This window comes from Aegilops tauschii, chromosome 7 (genome assembly GCF_002575655.3).
Source record: "Aegilops tauschii subsp. strangulata cultivar AL8/78 chromosome 7, Aet v6.0, whole genome shotgun sequence".
Taxonomy (NCBI): domain Eukaryota; kingdom Viridiplantae; phylum Streptophyta; class Magnoliopsida; order Poales; family Poaceae; genus Aegilops; species Aegilops tauschii.
Genome location: NC_053041.3, coordinates 4,018,739 through 4,042,632, shown reverse-complemented (window position 1 = coordinate 4,042,632; position 23,894 = coordinate 4,018,739). Strand labels below are relative to the sequence as shown.

General features: G+C 42.0%; 2 protein-coding genes and 1 pseudogene across 2 annotated transcripts; all 3 read left to right on the top strand.

The window, feature by feature from the left end:
• The first annotated feature begins 270 nt into the window (after positions 1-270).
• On the top strand, positions 271-3,333 carry LOC109766158 (zinc finger BED domain-containing protein RICESLEEPER 2-like). Its single transcript, XM_020324926.3, has 4 exons — positions 271-723; positions 830-2,634; positions 2,950-3,003; positions 3,328-3,333. Exons 1-4 carry the CDS (start codon positions 558-560, stop codon positions 3,331-3,333), a joined length of 2,031 nt encoding a protein of 676 aa, XP_020180515.3. The 5' UTR covers positions 271-557.
• Positions 3,334-10,920: 7,587 nt separating this feature from the next.
• Positions 10,921-16,344, top strand: LOC109766164 (sucrose:sucrose 1-fructosyltransferase-like). The gene is made up of 4 exons (XM_020324931.4): positions 10,921-13,240; positions 13,385-13,393; positions 13,513-14,357; positions 15,391-16,344. Exons 1-4 carry the CDS (start codon positions 12,844-12,846, stop codon positions 16,084-16,086), a joined length of 1,947 nt encoding a protein of 648 aa, XP_020180520.1. The 5' UTR covers positions 10,921-12,843; the 3' UTR covers positions 16,087-16,344.
• Positions 16,345-18,231: 1,887 nt separating this feature from the next.
• LOC109766157 (sucrose:sucrose 1-fructosyltransferase-like) lies at positions 18,232-19,753 on the top strand (annotated as a pseudogene).
• Positions 19,754-23,894: the final 4,141 nt, after the last annotated feature.

Sequence of the window (23,894 nt, the reverse complement as noted above, 5' to 3'; positions counted from 1 at the left end):
ATGAACAAGTACATGAAGAACTAGATCATATTTGATTGGAAATGTTTTATATGACCAAGTACATGAACAAGTATGAACTAGATTTCACAGGATCAGAAACATTAGGTCCAAGCTGATGAAAAATTTCCTATGGCGAACGACATGCGCGCGGATAACTGTTCCCTGCATTTTTCGCTAACTCGCGTGCAGACAAGGATGGGAAAAGAAATAAAAAAGTTGAATCAAATCTGTGTCCAGTCCCTGGATCCATCTTGTATTTTAATTGCCTGCACTATCTGGATCCATCTTGCCTTCTCTCCCTGGATCCATCATACGGAGTAGTATGCTATTGTGTATTCAGGCTCCATGCACTAGCAGCCAATTTGTATTTTAATTGACTGCACTAGCCCGTGTGATGAGTTGATGATTTCCTGCACTAGTTGCTCAGTTCATACTCCAGTTACATGATAATATACTATGCTGGCAGGGTCTTTATTTGTTGGTTGTCCTGCACTAGTACAAGTAAATGAAATTTGGGTATTACATCTGCTGTTGATTTTGAAAGTTAATGCTCTCTAATGTTCCTATATTTCCCTCTGATCAGAAAAATGGAAGAGGAAGAAGGGGACCATGAGGCATACCAAAGTGGTGGTTCATCGTTGATATCTGGTGCGACAATGAGAAGGGCTCAACCACCCCCAGGGGTGTCTCCTTCTTCGATAAACATTTGTAGAGCTTATCATGGTGAGTATTGTTAATCTTTCTTTTTCTAGGGATGCAAATTAATGATTGCTAAAATAAAAAAATACTCGTAATTGCAATGTTAACACTCGTGTCCTTTGCTCAGCAGGACGTTCACAAGACACTCATATGGTTTATTGTGAAGAAGATGAGGCTGATGAAGAAGATGTTGACTATGAAGAAGAAGAGGAAGGAGAAGATGAGGATGATGAAGAAGAATATGATGATGACGAAGAAGAAGAAGAAGAAGAAGAAGAGGGAGATAATGTGGATGAAGAGGGAGGGGTTGAGATCATTGACATGGGTTCATTTTCTGAACCGGGAAGAAAGTTTTTGTCTAAAGTGTGGAAAGAATATGAGCCTATCCGTGTTGATGGCATAGTTGTAGCTGCTGAGTGCAAACACTGTGCAAGGAATATTTGTGCTGAGCGTAAACATAGAACAAGTTCATTGCGCAAACATTTGAAGAGATGCAGGGAAAGGAAGAAGGTTCTTAGAGTTTCTGGACAGCTGAGTGCTTCTATCGTGAGTCTTGATGGAGTTGCAATGGGGCTCTGGACCTTTAATCAGACATTAGCACGCCGAGAGCTAATGAGGATGATTGTGTTGCATGAATTGGCATTCTCATTGGTGGAGTACGATGGATTTAGAAGATTTGTCTCTAGTCTAAATCCTAGCTTCAAGATGATATGTAGAAAAACAGTGAAGGAGGACTGCATGAAAGCATTTCAGGAAGAGAAGAGAATTCTGCAAAGGATGTTCCAAAACTCCAAATCCAAGATTTCTTTGACTACGGATCTGTGGACATCAAATCAGACAGTGGGGTACATTTGCATCACAGCTCACTTCATTGATGAGGAGTGGAAGCCGCAGAAGAGGATAGCGAAATTCGCAGCTATGGAGACGCCGCACACAGGAGCTGCAATGTTCAACATCATGGTGAATTTCATAAGAGAGTGGAACATTGAAGATAATCTCTTTGCTGTGACGCTAGACTATGCATCGAACAATGGTGCAATGATGAAGCTATTGAAGGCACATCTCCTGCTTAAGAAGATGTTACCTGGTAGTGGCAAGTTGTTTCACCAACGTTGTGCTGCCCATGTCATAAATCTGATATGTCAAGCAGGATTGAACTTCCTTGGTCCAGTGATCAACATGATGCGTGAAAGTGTCAAATATATTCGAAGCTCACCAAGTCGAAAGGAAAAATTTCAAGAAATCGTTGCGCAGCATGGTGTATCATGTGGGAGAACTCCAAGTCTTGATGTTCCAACTCGCTGGAACTCAACCTACATGATGATTGATATAGCGAAGGAGTATCGCGGAGTGTTTGACTCTTTGGCCATTCAAGATAAACAATATACCTTCAAGCCATCTTTTGAGGATTGGGAAAATGTCGAAGATGTCTGCAGGCTACTAAAGGTATTCTATGAAGCCACTAATGTGATATCGGGCACAAAATATCCAACTGCTAATTTGTATTTCCATGAAATGTGGAAAGTGAAGCTGACCTTAGAGCAACAACATTATGAAGAGGATTCTGAGATGGGTACAACGGTCAAATATATGAAGAGAAAATTCAGAAGGTACTGGAAGATGACATGGTTGAGCCTTTGTATTCCAGTGATTTTGGACCCACAATTCAAGTTGAAATATATTGAGTTCCGATTTGGCCTAGAGTTTGGGAACGAAGCTGCAGCAATGATTGCTAAAATAAAAAATGTGTTCCAAGGGTTGTTCAAGGAATACCTCCAATTGAATGACAATGGCTCAGATCCCATTTCACAAGGAGGTGATGATGACATGGCTATAAGTGGTGAAGATCCTATGGCTGATTGGGACCAACATGTCACCCTCACTGCTCAATCAACAAATTTGGATTCTACTGAACTTGATTCATACTTGTCAAAGGTACCCATCCGTCGAAGTGATCAATTCAATATCCTTGCATGGTGGCAGACGAACTCAGGTGAATACCCAACGCTGAGTCGCATGGCAGCAGATATCTTGGCGGCTCCTGCCTCTGCGGTGGCATCCGAGTCCGCCTTCAGCACAGGGAAGAGAGTCCTATCAGATTTTCGAAGTCGAATGACCGCAACGACACTTGAAGCTCTTGTTTGCTTACAAGATTGGATAAGGGCCACCGGTAAAGCCATACAACACAAGTTTCTTCTTTGTTTCTTATCAATACTTCAAGTTTACAAGTTTCTTCTTTTTTTTCTGCAGCTAATACTCAACGTAGCTTGGCTTCAGTTCATGACATTTTACTGGACTTACAAGGTATGAGAAACTTTCTGATGTATGTAGTGCCATGTATATGAAAGTACACTTAAAGTATGATGTCTGCTTTTTAAAGAGGGATTTCATATCTACAGTTTGTTCCAGGGAACTATTTGCAAGATGCAGCCCAAACATGTAGATGAATATATAGTGTTTTACACACAGAACTGCACCAGTTCGTTTTGGCCTAGGTTTAGAACTATCTTCAACGATTTGTGTAGCCATAAATTCTATTTAATCATTGGTGTTGACTTTGTAGTGCTTTTAGTTTTGGTTTCCCCAAGTTATAGTTGATCTCTAATATATATTTCTTTTTTCTCTCAGATATGAATGTGTAGTTCAGATTCATTTTTTTCATCGCCAAACTATATTAAAAATATGCATTGCTAACTACAGTAACTTGATTAGAATATGTTGCGGAGTGGATGACGGGTAGTGTATAATGGATATTTAGAAGTGTATTTTCTTGCAAACCTGATCATGAATTGGTTTTCTGGAACACGCATTTGCTACTAAGCATATTCCTCTGTTCATAAATATATTATTTAGTTTTTTTGATGGATAAATATACTATTTAGTTGATGTGCACAGAATTACTCTTGTAACATTTCTTTGTAAATACAGTTATCGAGGACTGATGCTTGTTGGAGCAATTGATGTTAAACCTCAAGCAGATGGTGAAGCAAAGATATGCCAGCTTTCTCTATAACCTACTGGATGTGAAAAGATTAGCATGTTGAACCTGTAATATTTTGATCTTGTATGAGTCTGTTGGATTGAGGTCATTAGCTTGACGTTCTTTGAAACTTGTAATCTTTTGATCTTGTTCGAATCTGTTGGATTGAGGTATTTAGCTTGATGCTCTTTCAAACATGTAGTCTCATGATCTTGCCATTTCACTAAACATTTGCTAAATTCTGGGTCGGCCTCATGTACCCAATGGGTCAATGGGGCCACAAAATTCTGATAAAATGGGCCGGCCCGTGGCCTCGTATTTTGACCTTGGGGCCACGGGGCCGGGGCCGGGGCCAGGGCCGGGTCGGCCCATTCCCATCTTGACTATAAACCCACCATATACCTTCCTCAAAACAGCCACCATACCTACCTATTATGGCATTTCCATAGCCATTCCGAGATATATTGACATGCAACTTTCCACCGTTCTCTTTATTATGACACGCTTCATCATTGTCATATTGCCTTGCATGATCATGTAGTTGACATCGTATTTGTGGCAAGACAACCATTCATAATGTTTCATACATGTCACTCTTGATTCATTGCCCATCCCGGTACACCGCCGAAGGCACTCATATAGAGTCATATTTTGTTCTAGTATCGAGTTGTAATCCTTGAGTTGTAAATAAATAGAAGTGTGATGATCATCATTATTAGAGCATTGTCCCGTGTGAGGAAAAAAAGAGAAAGGCCAAAAAAAGGAGTAGGCCAAAAAAAGAGAGAAAGGCCAATAAAAAAGAGAAGGCCCAAAAAAATGAGAGAAAAAGAGAGAAGGGGCAATGTTACTATCCTTTTTTCCACACTTGTGCTTCAAAGTAGCACCATGATCTTCATGATAGAGAGTCTCTTATTTTGTCACTTTCATATACTAGTGGGAATTTCATTATAGAACTTGGCTAGTATATTCCAACAATGGGCTTCCTCAAATGCCCTAGGTCTTCGTGAGCAAGCAAGTTGGATGCACACCCACTTAGTTTCTTTTGTTGAGCTTTCATACATTTATAGCTCTAGTGCATCCGTTGCATGGCAATCCCTACTCACTCACATTGATATCTATTGATGGGCATCTCCATAGCCCATTAATACACCTAGTTGACGTGAGACCATCTTCCTCTTTTTTGTCTTCTCCACAACCACCATCCTATTCCACCTATAGTGCTATGTCCATGGCTCTCGCTCATGTATTGCGTGAAAGTTGAAATTTTTTGAGAATACTAAAGTATAAAACAATTGCTTGGCTTGTCATCGGGGTTGTGCATGATTAGAGCATTTTGTGTGACGAAGATGGAGCATGGCCAAACTATATGATTTTGTAGGGATGAGCTTTCTTTGGCTATGTTTTTTTGAGAAGACATAATTGCTTGGTTAGTATGCTTGAAGTATTATTATTTTTATGTCAATATTCAACTTTTGTCTTGAATCTTTCGGATCTGAACATTCATTCCAAAATAAAGAAAATTACATTGAAAAATATGTTAGGTAGCATTCCACATCAAAAATTCTGTTTTTATCATTTACCTACTCGAGCACGAGCAGGAATTAAGCTTGGGGATGCTTGATACATCTCCAATGTATCTATAATTTTTGATTGTTCCATGCTATTATATTATCTGTTTTGGATGTTTAATGGGCTTTAATATGCTCTTTTATATTATTTTTGGGACGAACCTATTAACCGGAGGCCCAGTGCCAGTTTCTATTTTTTTGACTATTTCAGTGTTCGCAGAAAAGGAATACCAAACGGAATGAAATCTTCGCGATGATCTTTCTTGGAACAAACGCAATCTAGAAGACTTGGAGTTGAAGCCTGGAACTCCGCGAGGCGGCCACGAGGCAGGTAGGCGCGCCCCCACCCTCGTGGGCCCCACGAAGCTCCACCGACGTACTTCTTTCGCCTATATGTACTCTTATACCCTAAAAACATCCAGGAGAGCCACGAAACCACTTTTCGACCGCCGCAACCTTCTGTACCCGTGAGATGCCATCTTGGGGCCTTTTCCGGTGATCTGCCGGAGGGGGAATCGATCACGGAGGGCTTCTACATCAACACCATAGCCTCTCCGATGAAGCGTGAGTAGTTTACCACAGACCTTCGGGTCCATAGTTATTAGCTAGATGGCTTCTTCTCTCTCTTTGATTCTCAATAGAAAGTTCTCCTCTATGTTCTTGGAGATCTATTCGATGTAATACTTTTTGCGGTGTGTTTGCCGAGATCCGATGAATTGTGGATTTATGATCAAGATTATCTATGAATATTATTTGGTTCTTCTCTGAATTCTTATATGCATGATTTGATATCTTTGCAAGTCTCTTCGAATTATCGGTTTAGTTTGGCCTACTAGATTGATCTTTCTTACAATGGGAGAAGTGCTTAGCTTTGGTTTCAATCTTGCGGTGTCCTTTCCCAATGACAGTAGGGGCAGCAAGGCACATATTGTATTGTTGCCATCGAGGATAAAAAATTGGGGTTTATATCATATTGCTTGAGTTTATCCCTCTACATCATGTCATCTTGCTTAATGCGTTACTCTGTTCTTATGAACTTAATACTCTAGATGCATGCTGGATAGCGGTCGACGTGTGGAGTAATAGTAGTAGATGCAGAATCGTTTCGGTCTACTTGACATGGACGTGATGCCTATGTTCATGATCATGCCTAGATATTCTCATAACTATGCGCTTTTCTATCAATTGCTCGGCAGTAATTTGTTCACCCACCGTAATTCATGCTATCTTGAGAGAAGCCACTAGTGAAACCTATGGCCCCCGGGTCTCATTCTTATTATATTGCATCTCTTTTATTTACATCGCATCTCGTTTTACTATTTTGCAATCTTTACTTTCCAATCTATACAACAAAAATACCAAAAATATTGATCTTATTATATTTATTAGATCTCACTTTTGCGAGTGACCCTGAAGGGATTGACAACCCCTTTATTGTGTTGGTTGCAAGGTTCTTGATTGTTTGTGCAGGTACTAGGTGACTTGCGTGTAATCTCCTACTGGATTGATACCTTGGTTCTCAAACTGTGGGAAATACTTACGCTACTTTGCTGCATCACCCTTTCCTGTTCAAGGGAAAACCAACGCATGCTCAAGAGGTAGCAAGAACATGGACAATTACATTATGTTGCACGGGAGGGAGATGCAGCTTTTGACCAAGAAGGCCTGGAAGCTGAAGAAGTAGATGAAGAAGAACTTTCCACCGACGAAGAAGAGGAGCAGCCCCAAGAGCAGCCAGACAAGAATTCTACAACACCTACTCGGGTCTCTACGGTCCCTGAGGCTCTATCTCATTGAGAAACCTCATTGAATCCCTTCAAGATACTTCCACCTACATGAGTTCGGGCTTCTCCAACTAGAGCCAAGGATGGGATCCTGACCAGCTGCTGCAATGATTCTGCCAGTTTGGGCTTGCAAAAGCTTAAGCTTGGGGGAGGTCATCACCACTTCTACATCAAGATGTGGTGGTATTTTTTGAATAAATTGTAATGAGGTCTTACTTAAGCACGTGGAGCTTCAAAGCTCTTGTGTTTTTTCTGTTCCAACACCTTGCTTTTATTTGCTTTCATTTTTGTTTTTACCTTTGTGATTTTTTGTTTGCAAGTTAGTTTTCAAAAACCCAAAAACCAAAAAATAGAAACTTTGCTTTGTTATTGTTCTTTTTACCCCTTGGAATTCGTTTGCATTTTTGTTTTCAGGGGAGTTGATCTAGGCCTGACAATGAGCAATACAAGAATAAGGAAGAGAAGTGTGTAAATTCACAACCGTGAAGGTATGTCCTACCATTCCTGTCTTTTGCACTTGAAATACTTAGAATAGATGTAGTAGTATTATGTGTGATATGTGCAAGAGGGACTAATTCTTGATAATTAAGACAAATGTTTTGTTCTAGTAGCTGAGATAATTTTGTAGCCTTTGTTCTATTTAGTTTAGATAACCAAGACTTGTCGGGGGACTGTTTTTAAATGAAATGATCTTAACTAAGAATAACCATGCACAAGGGAAAGTCTCAACAGAATTGGGTGTTGAGGGAACTGTAGAGAAGATGATGTTTGAAATGCTCAACCCCATGTTGTTAATTTTAATAGACTTGATAGAACTTGTGCAGTAAATTGTCTAGAAGAACTTAGTTGAAGGGTGAACGAGATTATGCCAAAAAATTGTATTGTATTCCTTACATGGTGCTTCAGCTTCTCGCTGGTGCCATAGCCATGCTACTATATGCACGTGTACGTGTGTAAATGTGGCTTCGTCACCTTTCTTGATGTTATGGTGAGGACTATGCTGCCAATGAACGATCCACCATAGCTATAGCTCGGATTTAGGCTATGAGTTTGTTACCGTACGTTGTGGTAACACTACAAACGAATAGTAGTCGGCTTTCTCTTGAATGGGTGTGTATGTGGTAAATAAAGCCACATATGTCAGAAGCTCATAGTACCCAAAAATTAAGCCACAAAGAAATTGTATACATGATCACTTATGTGGCATAATTCGAACTAAGGTTTCAGCAAACAAAGATTGAAATGAAGTGCTTGAGAGCCTTGAGGATGAGATAATGGTGGGTTTGTTTATGAGCACTCTAGCATCATGTTTTTCTACATGCCTTTCACTCCCTAACTTATGTTTTTATGGCTCCATCAAAGAAAAACTCTTCGATGCATTCCCAGCAAGCAAATGTTGTCTAGAATAAATAGAATAGAGTGTTGCAAAGTTGTTTTATCTAGTAGATCAAGAAGTTTGTGTTGATTATTTTTGCTTCACCAACACTTGCATAATAACCATGCCAGCACTACAACCATACTAAGTTTTCAGGTCAAGAGGCGGAGGGCTATCTAGGCGTACCGATCGTAAGTGAACCAAAACCTTCTCGTTATTCGGTTTAAGCAACTGAGTTCCTTATGATTTGGATTTCTCTCTATGTTGCTCGAGGACAATCAAGTTTAAGCTTGGGGAGTTGACGCGTGATATTTTTACACTCATTCACCCTTTGTTTAAACCAAGGTATTTATTAAAACTGAGGTATTCGCTCTGATATTGCTACTAATGACTAGTGAATGAAAAGGATTCCACCAATCTTCTCTTTGATGTATTTCCACAGAAAATGGGCTAAAAAGGAAGAAATAAGATAGAAGAAATAAAGAGGAGGTGCACCAGAAGCCATAGGGTAAAAGACGGTGTTTCATATGACTGTAAGCGTGTGTATAAGTGCTTGTATGGCATGGATTCCGAGGCTCCTTGTCCACCAGAACAACTTTTATAAAGGGGACTACGCCGAAATGTCGACAGAACATTGTCGAGCGAAGCCAGAACAGAACCATCTTCTTCCCCTCTCATCAACCCTAGTCGCTGCCATTTTCCATCTCCATAGTCACCATCACCACCATAGTCCATCTCCCTCTAGTTCGTACTTGTAATCATGCATCGCACAAGGCATCCATTGTAAGACATATTATCATTCAATCGAGCTTCAAGATGTGTTCTTCAATGTGTTCTACTTGCGATCTGGTCTCTATGTGTGAGTAGTTCGGTAAGGTATGGGTTGAGGCATAGGCCTTGCGACCCTCTGTATTTGTTGTAGGGATCAATGGAAGAGCTTTGAATTAACATCCCGAATGTGTGAACTAAAATTGTTCCTTAGATGTCTCTTGTCTTGTCCGCGATCTTCATCCCTGCAGGTACGGAAAGGCTAAGGCGAGGAGAACGTGAAGAGTTATTCTGAACACCAGTGACAGAAGGGTTTAGTATGTAACATAGATCCAATACTTGGGGATTAATGAGGTGTAGTTATTAAATGCCCAAAGCTCTTGTCTGATTATTATAGTCTTAATTATAGAGGCAACCCCGCGCGATGGATAAGGCCTTTGGTAGACAACTGATTCTTGATGCAGGACACGTGTCGGTCAAGATGTTATTTGGACACATCCTCCACTTCGACTCATAACAAGCACACCTCGATGGGTGACTCCAACGCACAAATTAAGATCATATATGGTCCCAACTCAAATACATGGTTGTAAGCATTAACACCTCATACTCATACCTTCTTTTTATAAGTGTTGAATCACAATTTCCTTGATTGATCCGGTCAAAAGCTGGAATTGATCCTTTGACAAAAGCTTGTTAGAAACAATCGCTTCAAGGTGACCTTCCTCTCTTGGGTTCGATAACCCAGGGTCACCTCTGGGGAAATAGGTGCAGGGTACTCTTTGTTCCTTTACCGGATCACTAGAAGGAGGTATCACTGCCTCATATGATCGGGATCAATTCGATGTTATCGGTGGTGTGTTTGTTGGGACATGGTCGATTGTCACTTTATGTAGGCAAGACACGTATTTGTATTATGGCCACTCGGGATAAATGTCAGTGGTTTGCCATATTAATTGATGTTTTGCTATCTACATTATGTCATCATGCATATTGCAATGCTCTATTTCTTTTCAACTAAATACCTCGAGATGCTTGCTGGATAGCGGTTTTGGGTGGAGCACTAGTAGTAGATGTAGTTGGATTAACGGTCTACTTATCATGAATGTAATGCCCATATGATATTATACCATGAATGATCATAGTCATATATGTTGCAATATTAATAGGTACCCAACCGTAATTTGCTTACCATGCCACTTGCTTTCTTGAGAGAGAGAGAGAGAGAGAGAGAGAGAGAGAGAGAGAGATGTCACTAGTGAACCTATGCCCCTTGGGTCTATTTTCCTTTACCAAAAACAAATATTTTCCTTGTTGCCCTATGTTATTTTTCCTACCAATTTCAATATTAATGTAGATCAACATGTGGGAAATTCGCTTGTCCATGTTCAAATGTTTTGATGATCATATTTCCTAGCCCTTATAATAATGATAGATTAATTAGCTTCATGTACTTTTGTAGATGTGACCAAACAAGTTATCTTATAAATGCAATGTAATGCAACTTCATACCCCATTTTTTGATTCTTCAACACCTATCTATTGACTGCTATTTGTGGCATGCAACTGTAATCATAGCTAATGTAACATCTCATAGGAATATGTGTGTACCAAGGATTTCACTTAAATAGGTTTATGTATCTAACCATTGCAAAAAAAATCGACGCCGACAGACAACACTTGCATCCTTTTCCGCTATTACTTCCATCTCCCTCCACTCCTCCCCTTTCATTTGAGAGCCACCGAAAGCAGACTAGCCCGATCCAGTGCCTCGTCTGACAACGCAGTCGGTCGGCGATGGCTCAGGACATGTGCCCGGATTCTCGCTATACATATTTAATCTAGATTTAGACTCGCCATGAAGGTGTTTGGCGCTATGCCGGTAGTGTGGAGTGCTTCGTCGAGCTCTCAGGCCACTTCCGGCAATTCGTGGTGGTGGTTCTTCTCTCCTTGGTGCTCCGGTGAGTGGGAGCCGAAGAGGAAGGGGTGCTGACCACTACCTACATCATGAGTAAGTATGTTTTCACCCTGGATCTAGAGCTTTTGATCTTTCCCCCACAACTCTCTTCATGCCGCCGAGGTAGAGGAAGAGGAGGTGAGTGGATGCCACATCAGTCTCCAATTATGCTACCACTAAGATTTTGATCATCGAGATCATCAACAGGCGTGCTTGGAGTGGAGTTATGACATAGATCGTTTACATGCCGGCCTCTGTCACTGGTTTACTTCTTCTGGTCAAATTAAAGGGCGAACTTCTGGAGTTTGTTGGCTCCATTCTTTCATCCCGATCTGTCATTTCCAGATGGGTGGCAATCCAGTTCCAGACAAGCTTTTGCAAGCTTTGGTACGTGCTCCGGTGGAGATGGCGAAGCGGATCTGCCGCCCCCAAGTTGTTCATCCTCGGTGGCAACCGCTCTGGTCTTCCGCGGGTACCGTTTACCTGGATCGTATTGCATTTCTAGTTTTGTTCTGGGGTCCTCTATGGAAGATGCAAGTTAAAAAATGTTCACTTATATTGTGCACAGATCATCCATGTAAAACAGTTTTTGTAGCTATCGAACAACACGTCCTAAATCTAACAAAACTTACTTCTTGCATAAACGCTTTACATGAGATTAAGCTAGTCCGCATGGATTGATGACTAGGGTATTATGAAAGAAATTTTTTAATACTATGTTGTTTAACATATTGTGTAGCAGTTACCGACTGCGTTTGCATTTGTCGAGTAGGGTAGCAGTTACCATGGCTCAGGACATCCCTGCCGACAGAGTGAAGCAAACACGTCCTCCCCCTCTCTATATCTCTCTATTTCATACACTCGTTGTCATGTATTTGCATTTGTCAGCTTTGTTGTACTCTTTACTTGGAGTGTTGGATGTTGTGATAAATGAGGTTGGAACCACTCGCTAGTCTTCAGCGGCGAGGTTAGTACTCTCTCTTGTTCTCTTCTATATAAGGCACACATCATCTTAATAACTCTATTGTCTCCCACTACCTACCTCCCCCTCCTCTCTTGTCTCCCTTCATCTCCCTTCCATATACCTTTTTTAACGGGGTTGGGTCCCCAAGGAGCCAGAGTCCATTAGACAAGTGTAAAAATACTTTTTACAAAAATACCCTATATAAAGTAGAAATTGCAGCCTAGTCCAAGCAGTTTACAGCAAGGACCCCATATCATCATGATAGATTGTAATTATACCCTGCCTAAAAGCATCACCAAGATCCAAGACCTCTATCGCCCGGGGATGAACTACTTGGGATGGAGGCCTCGCCGCAGCAACTCATCGTTCGTGGATAGGTTTGCAGGCCCTTGATGGACACTTGACTGCCTCCCTTATGGCGTCAAGCCGGGAGGAATAGCAGGAGCTGGTGCCGAAGTCGCTAGAAATGCCTTCCTACCTTGGCCGTGGTCATTTGTCAACGTCATTTTCGTCGTCACGTAGTATTAGCGGTCAATATCGATAATCCCGAGGCAACCGATAGATGTCTCAAATTCTTGCCGCTCTTGTTCTAAAGCCTCCACATACATAGTATGTAATTTCACAAAAAAAATATACACAGAAAATATATACATACTATGTATATATATATATATGTGTGTGTCCGATTTAATAGTATAGTGGTAACGTTCTTCTTGAGAACAGAAGGAACACGCGATACAGCACAAAAATGGCTCCTCGAGACCGCAGGACGACCCGATCAAAAGATTTCCTCCTGAGCTCCGGAACGGCGACCGTGGCGGTGAAGTCACCCGGCGCCGTCCCGGACACGCCGCCGGTCCCGTTCGCGTACGGGGGGCTGCTGTACCAGCAGAGCGGCGGGCGACGGAGGTGGCGCGAGTGCACCGTCGTGCTGGGCGCCGTGGCCATGGTGGCGCTCTTCGTCACCCACGCGCTTCTCCCAAGGGCCAGCGTGTTGTCCGAGGAGACGCCCGGGGAGGCACGAGCGGAGCAGAACATCATGGTCTCCGCCGGCGCCGATGCCGACGGGTTCCCGTGGAGCAACGAGATGCTGCAGTGGCAGCGCACCGGGTTCCATTTCCAGCCCGAGAAGAACTACATGAACGGTATGTAATGGTTGAATGGTTGAATTTTGAGATCCCGTATCTTCTTTCTCCATGCACGGAGAGAGAAACTGACCGCCTTTTCCTTGTTGATTGATGATGGCTGACATGGCTACGTACTGTGGCGACACGCACGCATGCATGCAGATCCCAACGGTGAGTGCGTCCGTCACTAGCTCGCTGCCCAGCCGTCCGTCTGTCTCTATGTGCTTTAACTCTTTTTTTTTTCTTTTTTTGAGAAATCTCTATGTGCTTAACTGGAACACAACATGCAGCTCCCATGTACTACCGTGGACGGTACCACTTCTTCTATCAGTACAACCCCACGGGCGTCGTCTGGGGCAACATCACCTGGGGCCACGCCGTGTCGCGGGACCTGGTCCACTGGCGCCACCTTCCCCTCGCCATGGTGCCCGACCAGTGGTACGACATCCACGGCGTCTTGACGGGCTCCGCCACCATACTCCCCAACGGCACGGTCATCGTGCTCTACACGGGGAAAACCGACACCTCCGCTCAGGTCCAGTGCCTTGCCCTTCCCGCCGACCCAGCTGACCCTCTCCTTGTCAACTGGACCAAGCATCCTGCCAACCCCGTCATCCTCCCGCCCCCCGGCATCGGCCTCCAAGACTTCCGCGACCCCACCACCGCCTGGTTTGACCAGTCTGACCTGACATGGCGCACCCTCATCGGCTCCAAGGACGACAACGGCCATGCCGGCATCGCCTTGATGTACAAAACCAAAGACTTCATCAGGTACGAGCTCATCCCGGGGGTGCTCCACCGCGTCGAGGGCACTGGCATGTGGGAGTGCGTCGACTTCTACCAGGTTGGCGGCGGCAACAACTCCTCTAAGGAGGCCCTGTACGTGTTGAAGGCGAGCATGGACGATGAACGGCATGACTACTACGCGCTTGGGAGGTATGATGCGGCGACCAACACGTGGACACCACTGGACCCAAAGCTGGACGTGGGGATCGGACTGAGGTATGACTGGGGAAGGTTTTTCGCTGCCACGTCTTTCTACGACCCGGTGAAACGGCGGCGCGTGATGTGGGCCTATGTCGGCGAGACCGACTCCTTGAGTGCCAACGTTGCCAAGGGATGGGCTTCGGTCCAGGTACAGTTAATCTGCATCGATACGATTCCTTTTTACTTGTGTTTACCATCAACCATTAGTTTCATTACTTCATTAGGCATGCTCATACTCCCTCCATCCTGTTTGTTCGGCTGCACAGGTTTGTGGATACTTAATTTGACTAAGGAAGCTAGTGCGACATGTCATCGAAAGCATATCCTTTGATTTGTATTCAAACGAAGTTTCTAAACATATACTTTCAGCGTTATATGCCACAAATTTGTTAGTGAAAATGAGAAATTAAAAACATGGGCTCGCCCTACAAAGCTAGGTAAATAAAGTAAATAGAACATGGATCTCCTCTTGGAGACTGAAATGCTTTTGTTATATATATCGATAAATGCATGAGTGTAATCGGTCTTCTCTGGTGTGCAATGCAACCTGCTTAAGATGCTAGTACGTGCTTGATGCTAAATTATTACTATTTACTTATTCATCACTTTCATCATCCTTTTGCATCTTCTTCTGGTGAGTCCTCATCAATGTCCGTTTCCTTGTTTGATGGCTAATTAAGAAGTATAGCTTAATGTGGAACCATCTGCTTATGGCTCAAATTGTCATGTACTGAACTTTTTTATAATGTGTTGTAGGAAAGTAGCTTTAAAAACAGAGAAAGACGGTTTAACTAACCAGAAAAAGAATTAAATTTTGCTTGGAAAGCTAGATTAACATAATCCATAGCAACGCCAAAACGTGCCTGGCATAAATATGGCGGCCGTTGTGATTGAGGCACGGGTTAGCTTAATTTGTCCAGTCCTAACCAAACACACCAATGGTCGTGTCCATCAACCTATGCATAGGTCGCAGGTTTACTCTCTTTTGTGAAAACAAGCTAAACACACAAAATCGGGACTTTCTTCATTCATTCCTATTTTGTTTGTGTGGTCACTTTTTTAATGGAGGAAATCAATGCAGATTGCAAGACCCTTTATTACCAATCATTTATATCATTTTAAGTTCTTGGTAACAATGTGCATTCATAATCAGAGGACTTGCCGATCTTATATGTGTGCAGACGATTCCGAGGACGGTAGAGTTGGATGAGAAGACCCGGACGAACCTCCTCCAATGGCCGGTGGAGGAGATCGAGACCCTCCGCTTCAACAGCACCGACTTTGGCGTCATCACTATCCACACTGGATCCATTATACCTCTTTGCCTCCGCCAAGCCACCCAGCTTGACATCGAGGCCTCCTTTCGCCTAGACACTTCCGCTAGTGCCATCATCAACGAGGCTGACGTCAACTACAACTGCAGCACCAGCGGCGGAGCCTCAACCATGGGTGTGCTTGGTCCCTTCGGCCTCCTCATCCACGCTACTGGTAATGGTGGCAGCGAACAACTCGCGGTTTACTTCTATGTATCGAGGGGCCGTGACGGGGCACTCCGAACCCACTTCTGCCATGACGAGTTGTTGTCGTCTCGGGCGAATGATGTCATGAAGCGGGTGGTGGGCAGCACAGTGCCGGTGCTCGACGGCGAGGCTCTATCTGTGAGGGTGCTCGTGGACCATTCGATTGTGGAGAGTTTCGCAATGGGCGGGAGGTTGACGGCCACGTCGCGGGTGTACCCGATGGAAGCCATCCACATGGCAGCGGGGGTATACCTTTTCAACAACGCCACCGGCTCCTCCATCACCGTCGAGAAGCTTGTAGTTCATGAGATGGCCTCAGCATCTTACAAACAGACTTTTGGGGCCGGCGACGCCTAGTAGCTTCAGTAAGCTATATACTAATGTGGTAATGGGGTTAGGATCCTCTGCAGTAGTCCACCATGCAGAAAGGTTACTGCTGTGTGGACCCGGCCCCACATGTCATCCGCACTACAGCACCATACAAGACTGCAATAATAACGACGGCTAATACCTGTACTGGAGCGTTATGCATGCCTTGCTTTGCGGTTTTTCTGTTAGGTGTGTTTGTCTTTTTTTTATCGATTATTATGGTAGGTTGGTTCATTTTGGACTTTATTTGTGTTGGCTTGGTATCATTTTATTGGGTTGGATGTCGTGCTTTATCGCTGCAGCTGTTGGGGGGGGGGGGGGGGGCATGCACTTAGCCAGTGTGTTATGTGTCACGTTGCACGTTTTAGCAAACATCATCATATGCAGCGAGAAGCATGTTCATGTATACTACAATGCACACCCAGCCACCACGACTACCGGGAGAATATCTGGTACTCCCACCGCTAGGGTGCTCCCGGTGCTCCAAACTCGGTAGCACATTTTTAAATGTTCAAAAAATTCTGAAAAGAAGCTAACACATTGACACAACACCAATGTATGTTGTCAAAAAAATCAAAATGAATATTCAAAACATTGGTCGAGATACAAAAATGAGAAAATAGACATCAATGTGATAATGGGCTAAATCTAAAGCCCAACATATGTTGTGTACTATTTACTGTCGAATTTGTCATTTATGTTTCTCAAGCTATGTTTCGAATTTTAATTTCAAATTTTGTGATAGCATACATTGATGTTGTGTCGATGTGCTGGATTTTTTTCAGAATTTTTCGAACATGTAAAAATGTGCTACCGAGTCTGGAGCACCGGGAGCACCCTAGGGGTTGGGAGTACCGGATATTCTCCCCACGAGTACCCTGTGGATGAACCCAAGAGGCAAAACCAACAATGCAGACACATACATGTGGGCCCCTCTACGCATCACACACCCAGATTCACCATTAGGCTTTGTTGCGAGGGAGCATAGTGTTAAAGGAGATTCATGTAAAAATACAAACCTAGATTGTTAGTTTGTTATAGAACTCGCTGCCTTCGTAAGTTCATAATGATTATAGACATACAAAGACCATCAAGTGTTGGTGCATGTGCCACACGTAATGTATAAATGCTGCCTTCGTAAGTTCATAATGTTTATAGACATACAAAGGCCATCAAGTGTTGATGCATGTGCCACGCGTAATTTATAAATGAGAGAGAAACATAACATCGACTTTAAGTGTTTTTCTTTTTACATAATACATCGAACTAAGTTATGAACCTCTGTATCACAAAAAGAGTTCATAATATTTCGCGCTTGCATATATCTCTTAAAACGAGAGAATGCTTTTTTGTTTCTTTGCTCTCAGGTTGAAATTTTGAAAATAAAAAAAACTTATTAAGTTTCTAAAACGCTGAAAATAAATAAACAAGTAAATATGGATGTATACAAGACGTGTGTGAAATTCATCACAAAATATGTTTCGATGTGATCTGTACAAAAAAAAATTCATGTACTTTTATAGTGAATAGTATGTGTGCTAGAAATACATAACTTTGTCATTTTCGTGGAGCACACACAAAAATGTATTTTTACATGAAACTTTGCACACAAGTAATATACAACATCCATATGTATATGTGTATCTTCTTAGATATTTTTGAAAATTAATTTTTGATTTTTGAATTTTCAAATTAAGGGTTGCATGGAGCTCGAGCTCCATTAGCAATTTCCTTGTTTTAGGCTATCCATTAGCAATTTCCGTTAAAGCCATATCTATGAACATATCTTCTGGGCCAGGCCAAATAAGCGACACAAGTGGGACTAGCACTCCCATGAGCTAGTGCACGTACACAGGTTTTTCTTTTGTTCTTTTATTTTATTTTTATTTTTACTTTTACTTTTATTATATATATATATATATATATTCCAGAAATTAATTAACTTAAATTTTGAACAAACATTTGCCCTGCGTTTAAAAATGTTAATGGAGCATAAATATATTTTTTTGAAAAAATACTTTACTTAATATTTTTAGAAAATTTCAGCACTTATAAAAAATGTTCATACAATGTTAAAAAATTCGTATTATTTCTAAAGAAATTCATACCGGCTCCGGCGAGGAAGGGGCGATGATGGCGGCGCGCCTTCGGCCTGATTCAGTGCTTGTAGTCGTTGCTAGGTCGTCTGTGGATCTGGATGTATTTTTTATTATTTCTGATGTTCATTGTACTATCCTGATTGAAGATGAATAGATTGGAAGTTTTTCTTCAAAAAAATTTGTTCATCACATGCAAAATATTCACTAGTTTCAAAAATATATTCATGATTCTTTTAAATGTTTATACAATGTAAAAACACGTAATTTTGGAAAATGTTTCGTACCATTCAAAATATATATTCCATGTAAAACAATCATAATACTTAAAAAAATATTTTGCATGTTTTTTCAATAATGTCCATGGTATTATTGAAACCGTTCAAACATTTTGAAGAAAATGCTCACCTTGTATTTGAAAATGTTTAGTGTGCATTTGACAAAATGTTCAACATGTATTCGAAAAAGTTGTTGCGTGTGTATCTGAAAAAAGTCCAACATGTATAAAAAATATTTGGTGTACATTTGGCAAATGTTTAACAAGTATTTGGATAAAATGTTCAACATGTATTTGAAAGATTTCACCGTGTATCTAAAAAATGTTCAATGTGTATACAAGTCGACATGCATTTGAAGATACGAAGAAAAAATAAGACGATGAGAATACAGAGAAGAAGGAAGAAATACTATATGGAATCTTCTAAAACCGGTACGAAACCGGTCCGTAGAAGCTTCCCAAATCCGCTCCTAGGAAGCTACGGTACGCACACTATTTTGTGGTCACTTTTTTAATGGAGATCAATGGAGCTTGCAAGACCCTTTATTACCAATCATTTATTATTTCAAGTTCTTATCAATATGCATTCATAATCAGAGGACTTGCATCTCTTACATCTGTGACACAATTCCGAGGACGGTGGTGTTGGACGAGAAGACCCAGACAAACCTCCTCCAATGGCCGGTGGAGGAGAATGAGACCCTCCGCTTCAATAACACCGACTTCAATGGATCCATCGCATCTCTGTGTCTCTGCCAAGCCAATCAGTTCCACATCGGGGCCTCCTTTCGGTAGACACTTCCGCTATTGCCATCATCAATGAGACCGACGTCAACTATAACTGCAGTAAGCGACGGGCCTCAGCCAATGGTGCGCTTGTCCCCTTTGGCCTCCTCGTCCACGCTGCCCCTAACGCTGGCAACAAACAACTGACGGTGTACTTCTACATGCCAAGGTGCTCGATTGGGCGCTCTGGACCAGGTTCTGCCATGACGAGTTGTTGTATTCTGAGGCGAAAGATGTCATGAAGCGGGTGGTGGGCAGCACTGTGTCCGTGTTCAACGGTGAGGCCCTGTCGGTGAGGGTGCTTGTGGAACACTCGGTCATGGAGAGCTTCGCAATGTGCGGGAGGTTGACAGTGACGTCGCGGGTGTACCCGATGGAGGCCATCCATGCGGCGGCGAGGGTGTACCTTGTCAACAATGTCATTGGCCCCTCCGTCACGGTTGAGAAGCTCGTGGAGCACGAGATGGCATCGACAATGATAATGATGGTTACATAGGAGCTATGGAAAGAGAGAAATGGATGTGTTTTCACACCCAAAATCCCAAACACGTCCAGTGTCATCTACGCTTTCCGAAGAAACATGGAACGACGGCAATTAGGGTACTGTGAGATAGCAAGTTAGGATGCTCTTCTGCAAACAGCCTTTGGGGCTGTTTTTCTCTTTCAGTTTTCCTCTCTACTCCACTCCACGATCACTTGATCAGCACCATGTTTACCATGTGTTATCTGCTAAATCAATGAATGCGAGCAAGCGTTGGATCTTTCAGAAAAAACATACAAAGATCATCAAGTGCTGATGCACGTACCATACGTTTTCTATGCTATTAGTCTGGTCATTTTTTTTAGACAAACTCTAGCAGAGTCGTCATACACGCCTCGGCTTGTATAATTTACGGAGCGCGCTTATATTCAGTCCATAAGTGTTCATATCTTGGGGCAGGGCGCGTTGATATGGAGTAGCCACCATCTTTAACTGCTCGCGCAGGAAGGGAGTATCAACCCGGCATCTTCGTTCCACGTGCAGCTTGGCCAATAGTGTTGTCATCCATACGGCTAACTATTCCAGCCCTGCCATTACCACACGCTTTGTTATGTGATCAGGCCCCCTATTTCACGCTCAGCGACCAAACGAACAGGAGACACTTTGTAGGCCGGTGGCACATCTTATGGCTTACCTTTTTCTTTGCGGGTCTTTTTTACCGACTCTTGGCGATCTATTTTTAAGTTTTGTTTCATCCATTTTTTTAACTTCGTTTTTTCGATAATGCATGAACACGTTTTAATCATATGAATTTATTTTTGAAACATGCCTTAGTATGTTTTTATAAATATAAGATATTTTATTACATGTGAGAACATTTTTTTCCAGTTGCATGAACACTTTGAAAATTGCATGAACAAGTTGTATTAAAAAATTTGAAAAAAATGTTCATCATATATTTAAAACTTGTCTAATATGTATAAAGAAAACGGTCAACACGTATTTAAAAAATATTCACCGGGTGTTGTAAAACGCTTGCCACATATTTGAATAATATTCACCGGGTGTTGTAATGCATGAACACATTTGAATAATATCCACAAAACTAATGATCATCGAGTATTTAAACAAACATTATTTGTGAAAATAAAAACATTCTATAGGAAGTGTTCATTGTGTAGTGAATGAATGTACACCATGTTGAGAAACTTTCATCTTGTGTGAACAAATAATTTTCCAAATTTCAAAAGTCACAAATTTCAAAAGGTTTATATATTTAAAAAATATTTCTCAAATTTAAATAGTCATGTAGTCTAAAAAATTGTCCAAACACTGCACATGGGGTGCTTTCGGGCCACCCCACTAGGAGGGCGTCTGCTCGGTCTTGCAACAAGCAAGACAGTCTTCTCAAGAAACAAAAAGACAGAGGTACTTTTATGGACTCGGGCCCACATTTGATGCTCGGCGGGCTGTCGGCCCATGCCGTGGTAACTGACTAGTAGCGATTTCTCTTTCACTTTTGTTCCCTTCCCTTTTTCACTCATTTTTTCTCAAAAAATGTGAACATATTTTTAATTAGATGTGAACAAATGTGAATTATTTCATTTTTACAAGACATGTGAACAAATTTTTCCAGTTGCATGAAAATTTTAGGAAATTCTGTGAACAAATTTTGAAAAAATATTTACTTAATGTTCGTCATATATTTAAAAGTTATTCACTGTATATTAAGAAAAGGTTCACTGTGTGTAAAACAAAAATCATGTATAAAACGTAAATATTTTATTAAAAAAGTGTTTTCTGTGTAGTGAATACATGTCCACCATGTTGAGAAATGTCCACCATGTGTTAAAAAAATAATTACGAAATTTAGGAACTGGAATTGCAAAAAGTTTGTGTATTTCAAAAATTGTTGTAAAATTTAAACCTGCTCATGTAGTTTAAAAAATCGTTCACGGATTTACAAAAAACTAAAAAGATACAAGATTTGTAAAGCATTCATAATTTTAAAAATGTTTGTGAAAATAGAATAAAGGGCAAAAGAAACAGAAAACAAAAACTAGGAAGCAAAAACAGAAAAGGTCAATCCGTTAATAGACCCCTCCACTCTTCGTCCGGTTGACTACATTATGTTCATAGGCCCAATCTGTACTTTATGCATATGAATGGTGTACAGCCAGTCAGCGACGGCATGACATGTGTAGTTTACAAGGACGCGTTTGATTACCTATATAACCCTCAGCCAACCTGCTAAATGCAGCTATGTTCGGTGTTGGGCTATTTGGTTAAATGCAAACATATTGGGCCCGCACGACAAAGTTTTAAAGCATCCCCTGCCCTAGTTCGCTCGGAGCAGCCGAATCGACAATTTACAGCGAGTCAGGCCAGAGCGATGCTCTCGAGCGTAGGTGGGTGGCTCTGCTGTACGTGCAGGTATTTTTTCACTAATCACCTCCTTAATCTCCTTCATCCTGTCTAAATAACCCTGCTTCGATTCGAGATAAGCCGTACATGAAAAAGATGCACCCTGATGTTCTAATGTCATTCACCCGATTGCATCATAGTTTCGTTCACTCTATATGTTGAATTTCATGTTCATATTTGGAGCCTTTTTAGACATGTTTTGACAAATCCGGGGCACACGGTCGACCATTTGAAGTTTCCCTTGAGGTGTAGCTTCACCTTGTTGTTTGACACAACTTTCGTGTTGTGCATTTTTTGTATCACAAATCATAGACGTGTATATTTACATGTGACCAGTGTAGTGTAATGTGCATGTCACCCTCATAATTTTCTTCGCCCCTAATCTCGTTCACTAGTCTCTGCAAATCTACACAACTGCGTTTAAACTCAAGATAAGTTCTACACGAAAAAGATGCATGTCGACGTTGTGGTTCCATTCATGCGATTGGTTTGTGATTTCACCGACGGTAAATGTTTAAATTTTGTGTTTATGTTTGAAGCTATTTTGGATGAATTTCGACAAATTCATCGTGCACAGTCGTCCGTTTGAATTTTTCTTTGACTAGTAGCTTCATCTCTCTGTTTCACACGACTTGGTGTTGCATGTATTCTATTTCAATGGTCATAGACGAATACGTATACATCTTACTAGTCCCTTGAAATCTCCCCGGTGTACTGTAGAACGGTTCTTTGAACTTGTGGGAGTGATGTCACGTGTGTGTGTGCGCATGCTGTTCATGTGAACATGTGCACATGTTGTTCATGAGAACGTGTGGGTGTGTTGGCATGTGTGTGTTCTGCCATAACCCCTCTGTTCAAATGTTCCTAATCAAGATGCATGTATGCAACCAAACACCGCACGGATATTGCTTTCACGATGCAGGGTGAACGTTGTATTTTGCGTTGTATCTCCTCAAACAGGCTCTACTCAGTTTGATCCGTTTTTTCTTGCAACCTCTAAAAGTCGGTGCAGATAAGCAATCACATCCTAAATGTCGACGCATTTTGCCCGTGTTAGCTAAGCAGTCATCACAAAAGCCAACGGCGAGCAATCACTTCCACAACACGCGTGGAAGGTGTGGAAATACTATTTCGCTGGAGAGGCCAAGGGAGGAACCTTTTGACGCCATCTTGACTGGGACGAGTCGACAACAGGGCACAAATCTCCCTCTGTCGTTGCTGTAGCCATCATCCATCCATCCATGTTCGTAGCATGCATCCTCCTCCTCCTGAGTTACTTAATTACCAACGCTGTAACAGCCATGGACCATCCAGCATGCATGCATGCATGCGTGTTAGGTTACCTCGCCGACAATGCGTGAAACAAACTTGACCGTTCTCGTGATGCCATCGACACAATGGGTGCATGGCAAGATGTTTTTTTTTGAAGGTCTGCATGGCAAGATGTTACTCCAGCTGCATGCAAAATGCAACCAGCATGTGAGGTGTATCGTCGTGGCCTCCAAGGGGCAAGTTAAGATCCAAGAGAGAGACGTACGGTCGATTATTCCATGTAATGAAGCTATAATTAGTAGTACTTTGCAGCATCGCTTGTTCTCTGCCGCGTGTTTATATATGCATCAAAAGTAAGGCCACCACTGAGATTTGTGTGGCTGGTGGCTGACCAGCTCTACCTATCCCTCGAATATTGTGCACACGCCTACATCTTAATAAACAATCTACTCTCTCCGTT

Excerpts from the sequence above, each read along its gene's own strand:
- LOC109766164 (XM_020324931.4), top strand. The coding sequence starts at position 12,844 with ATGGCTCCTCGAGACCGCAGGACGACCCGATCAAAAGATTTCCTCCTG. Across the intron at positions 14,358-15,390 it reads AGGGATGGGCTTCGGTCCAG|ACGATTCCGAGGACGGTAGA; the intron begins GTACAGTTAATC and ends ATATGTGTGCAG.
- LOC109766158 (XM_020324926.3), top strand. The coding sequence starts at position 558 with ATGTTCCTATATTTCCCTCTGATCAGAAAAATGGAAGAGGAAGAAGGG. Across the intron at positions 724-829 it reads CATTTGTAGAGCTTATCATG|GACGTTCACAAGACACTCAT; the intron begins GTGAGTATTGTT and ends TTTGCTCAGCAG. Across the intron at positions 2,635-2,949 it reads TTGATTCATACTTGTCAAAG|CTAATACTCAACGTAGCTTG; the intron begins GTACCCATCCGT and ends TTTTTTCTGCAG.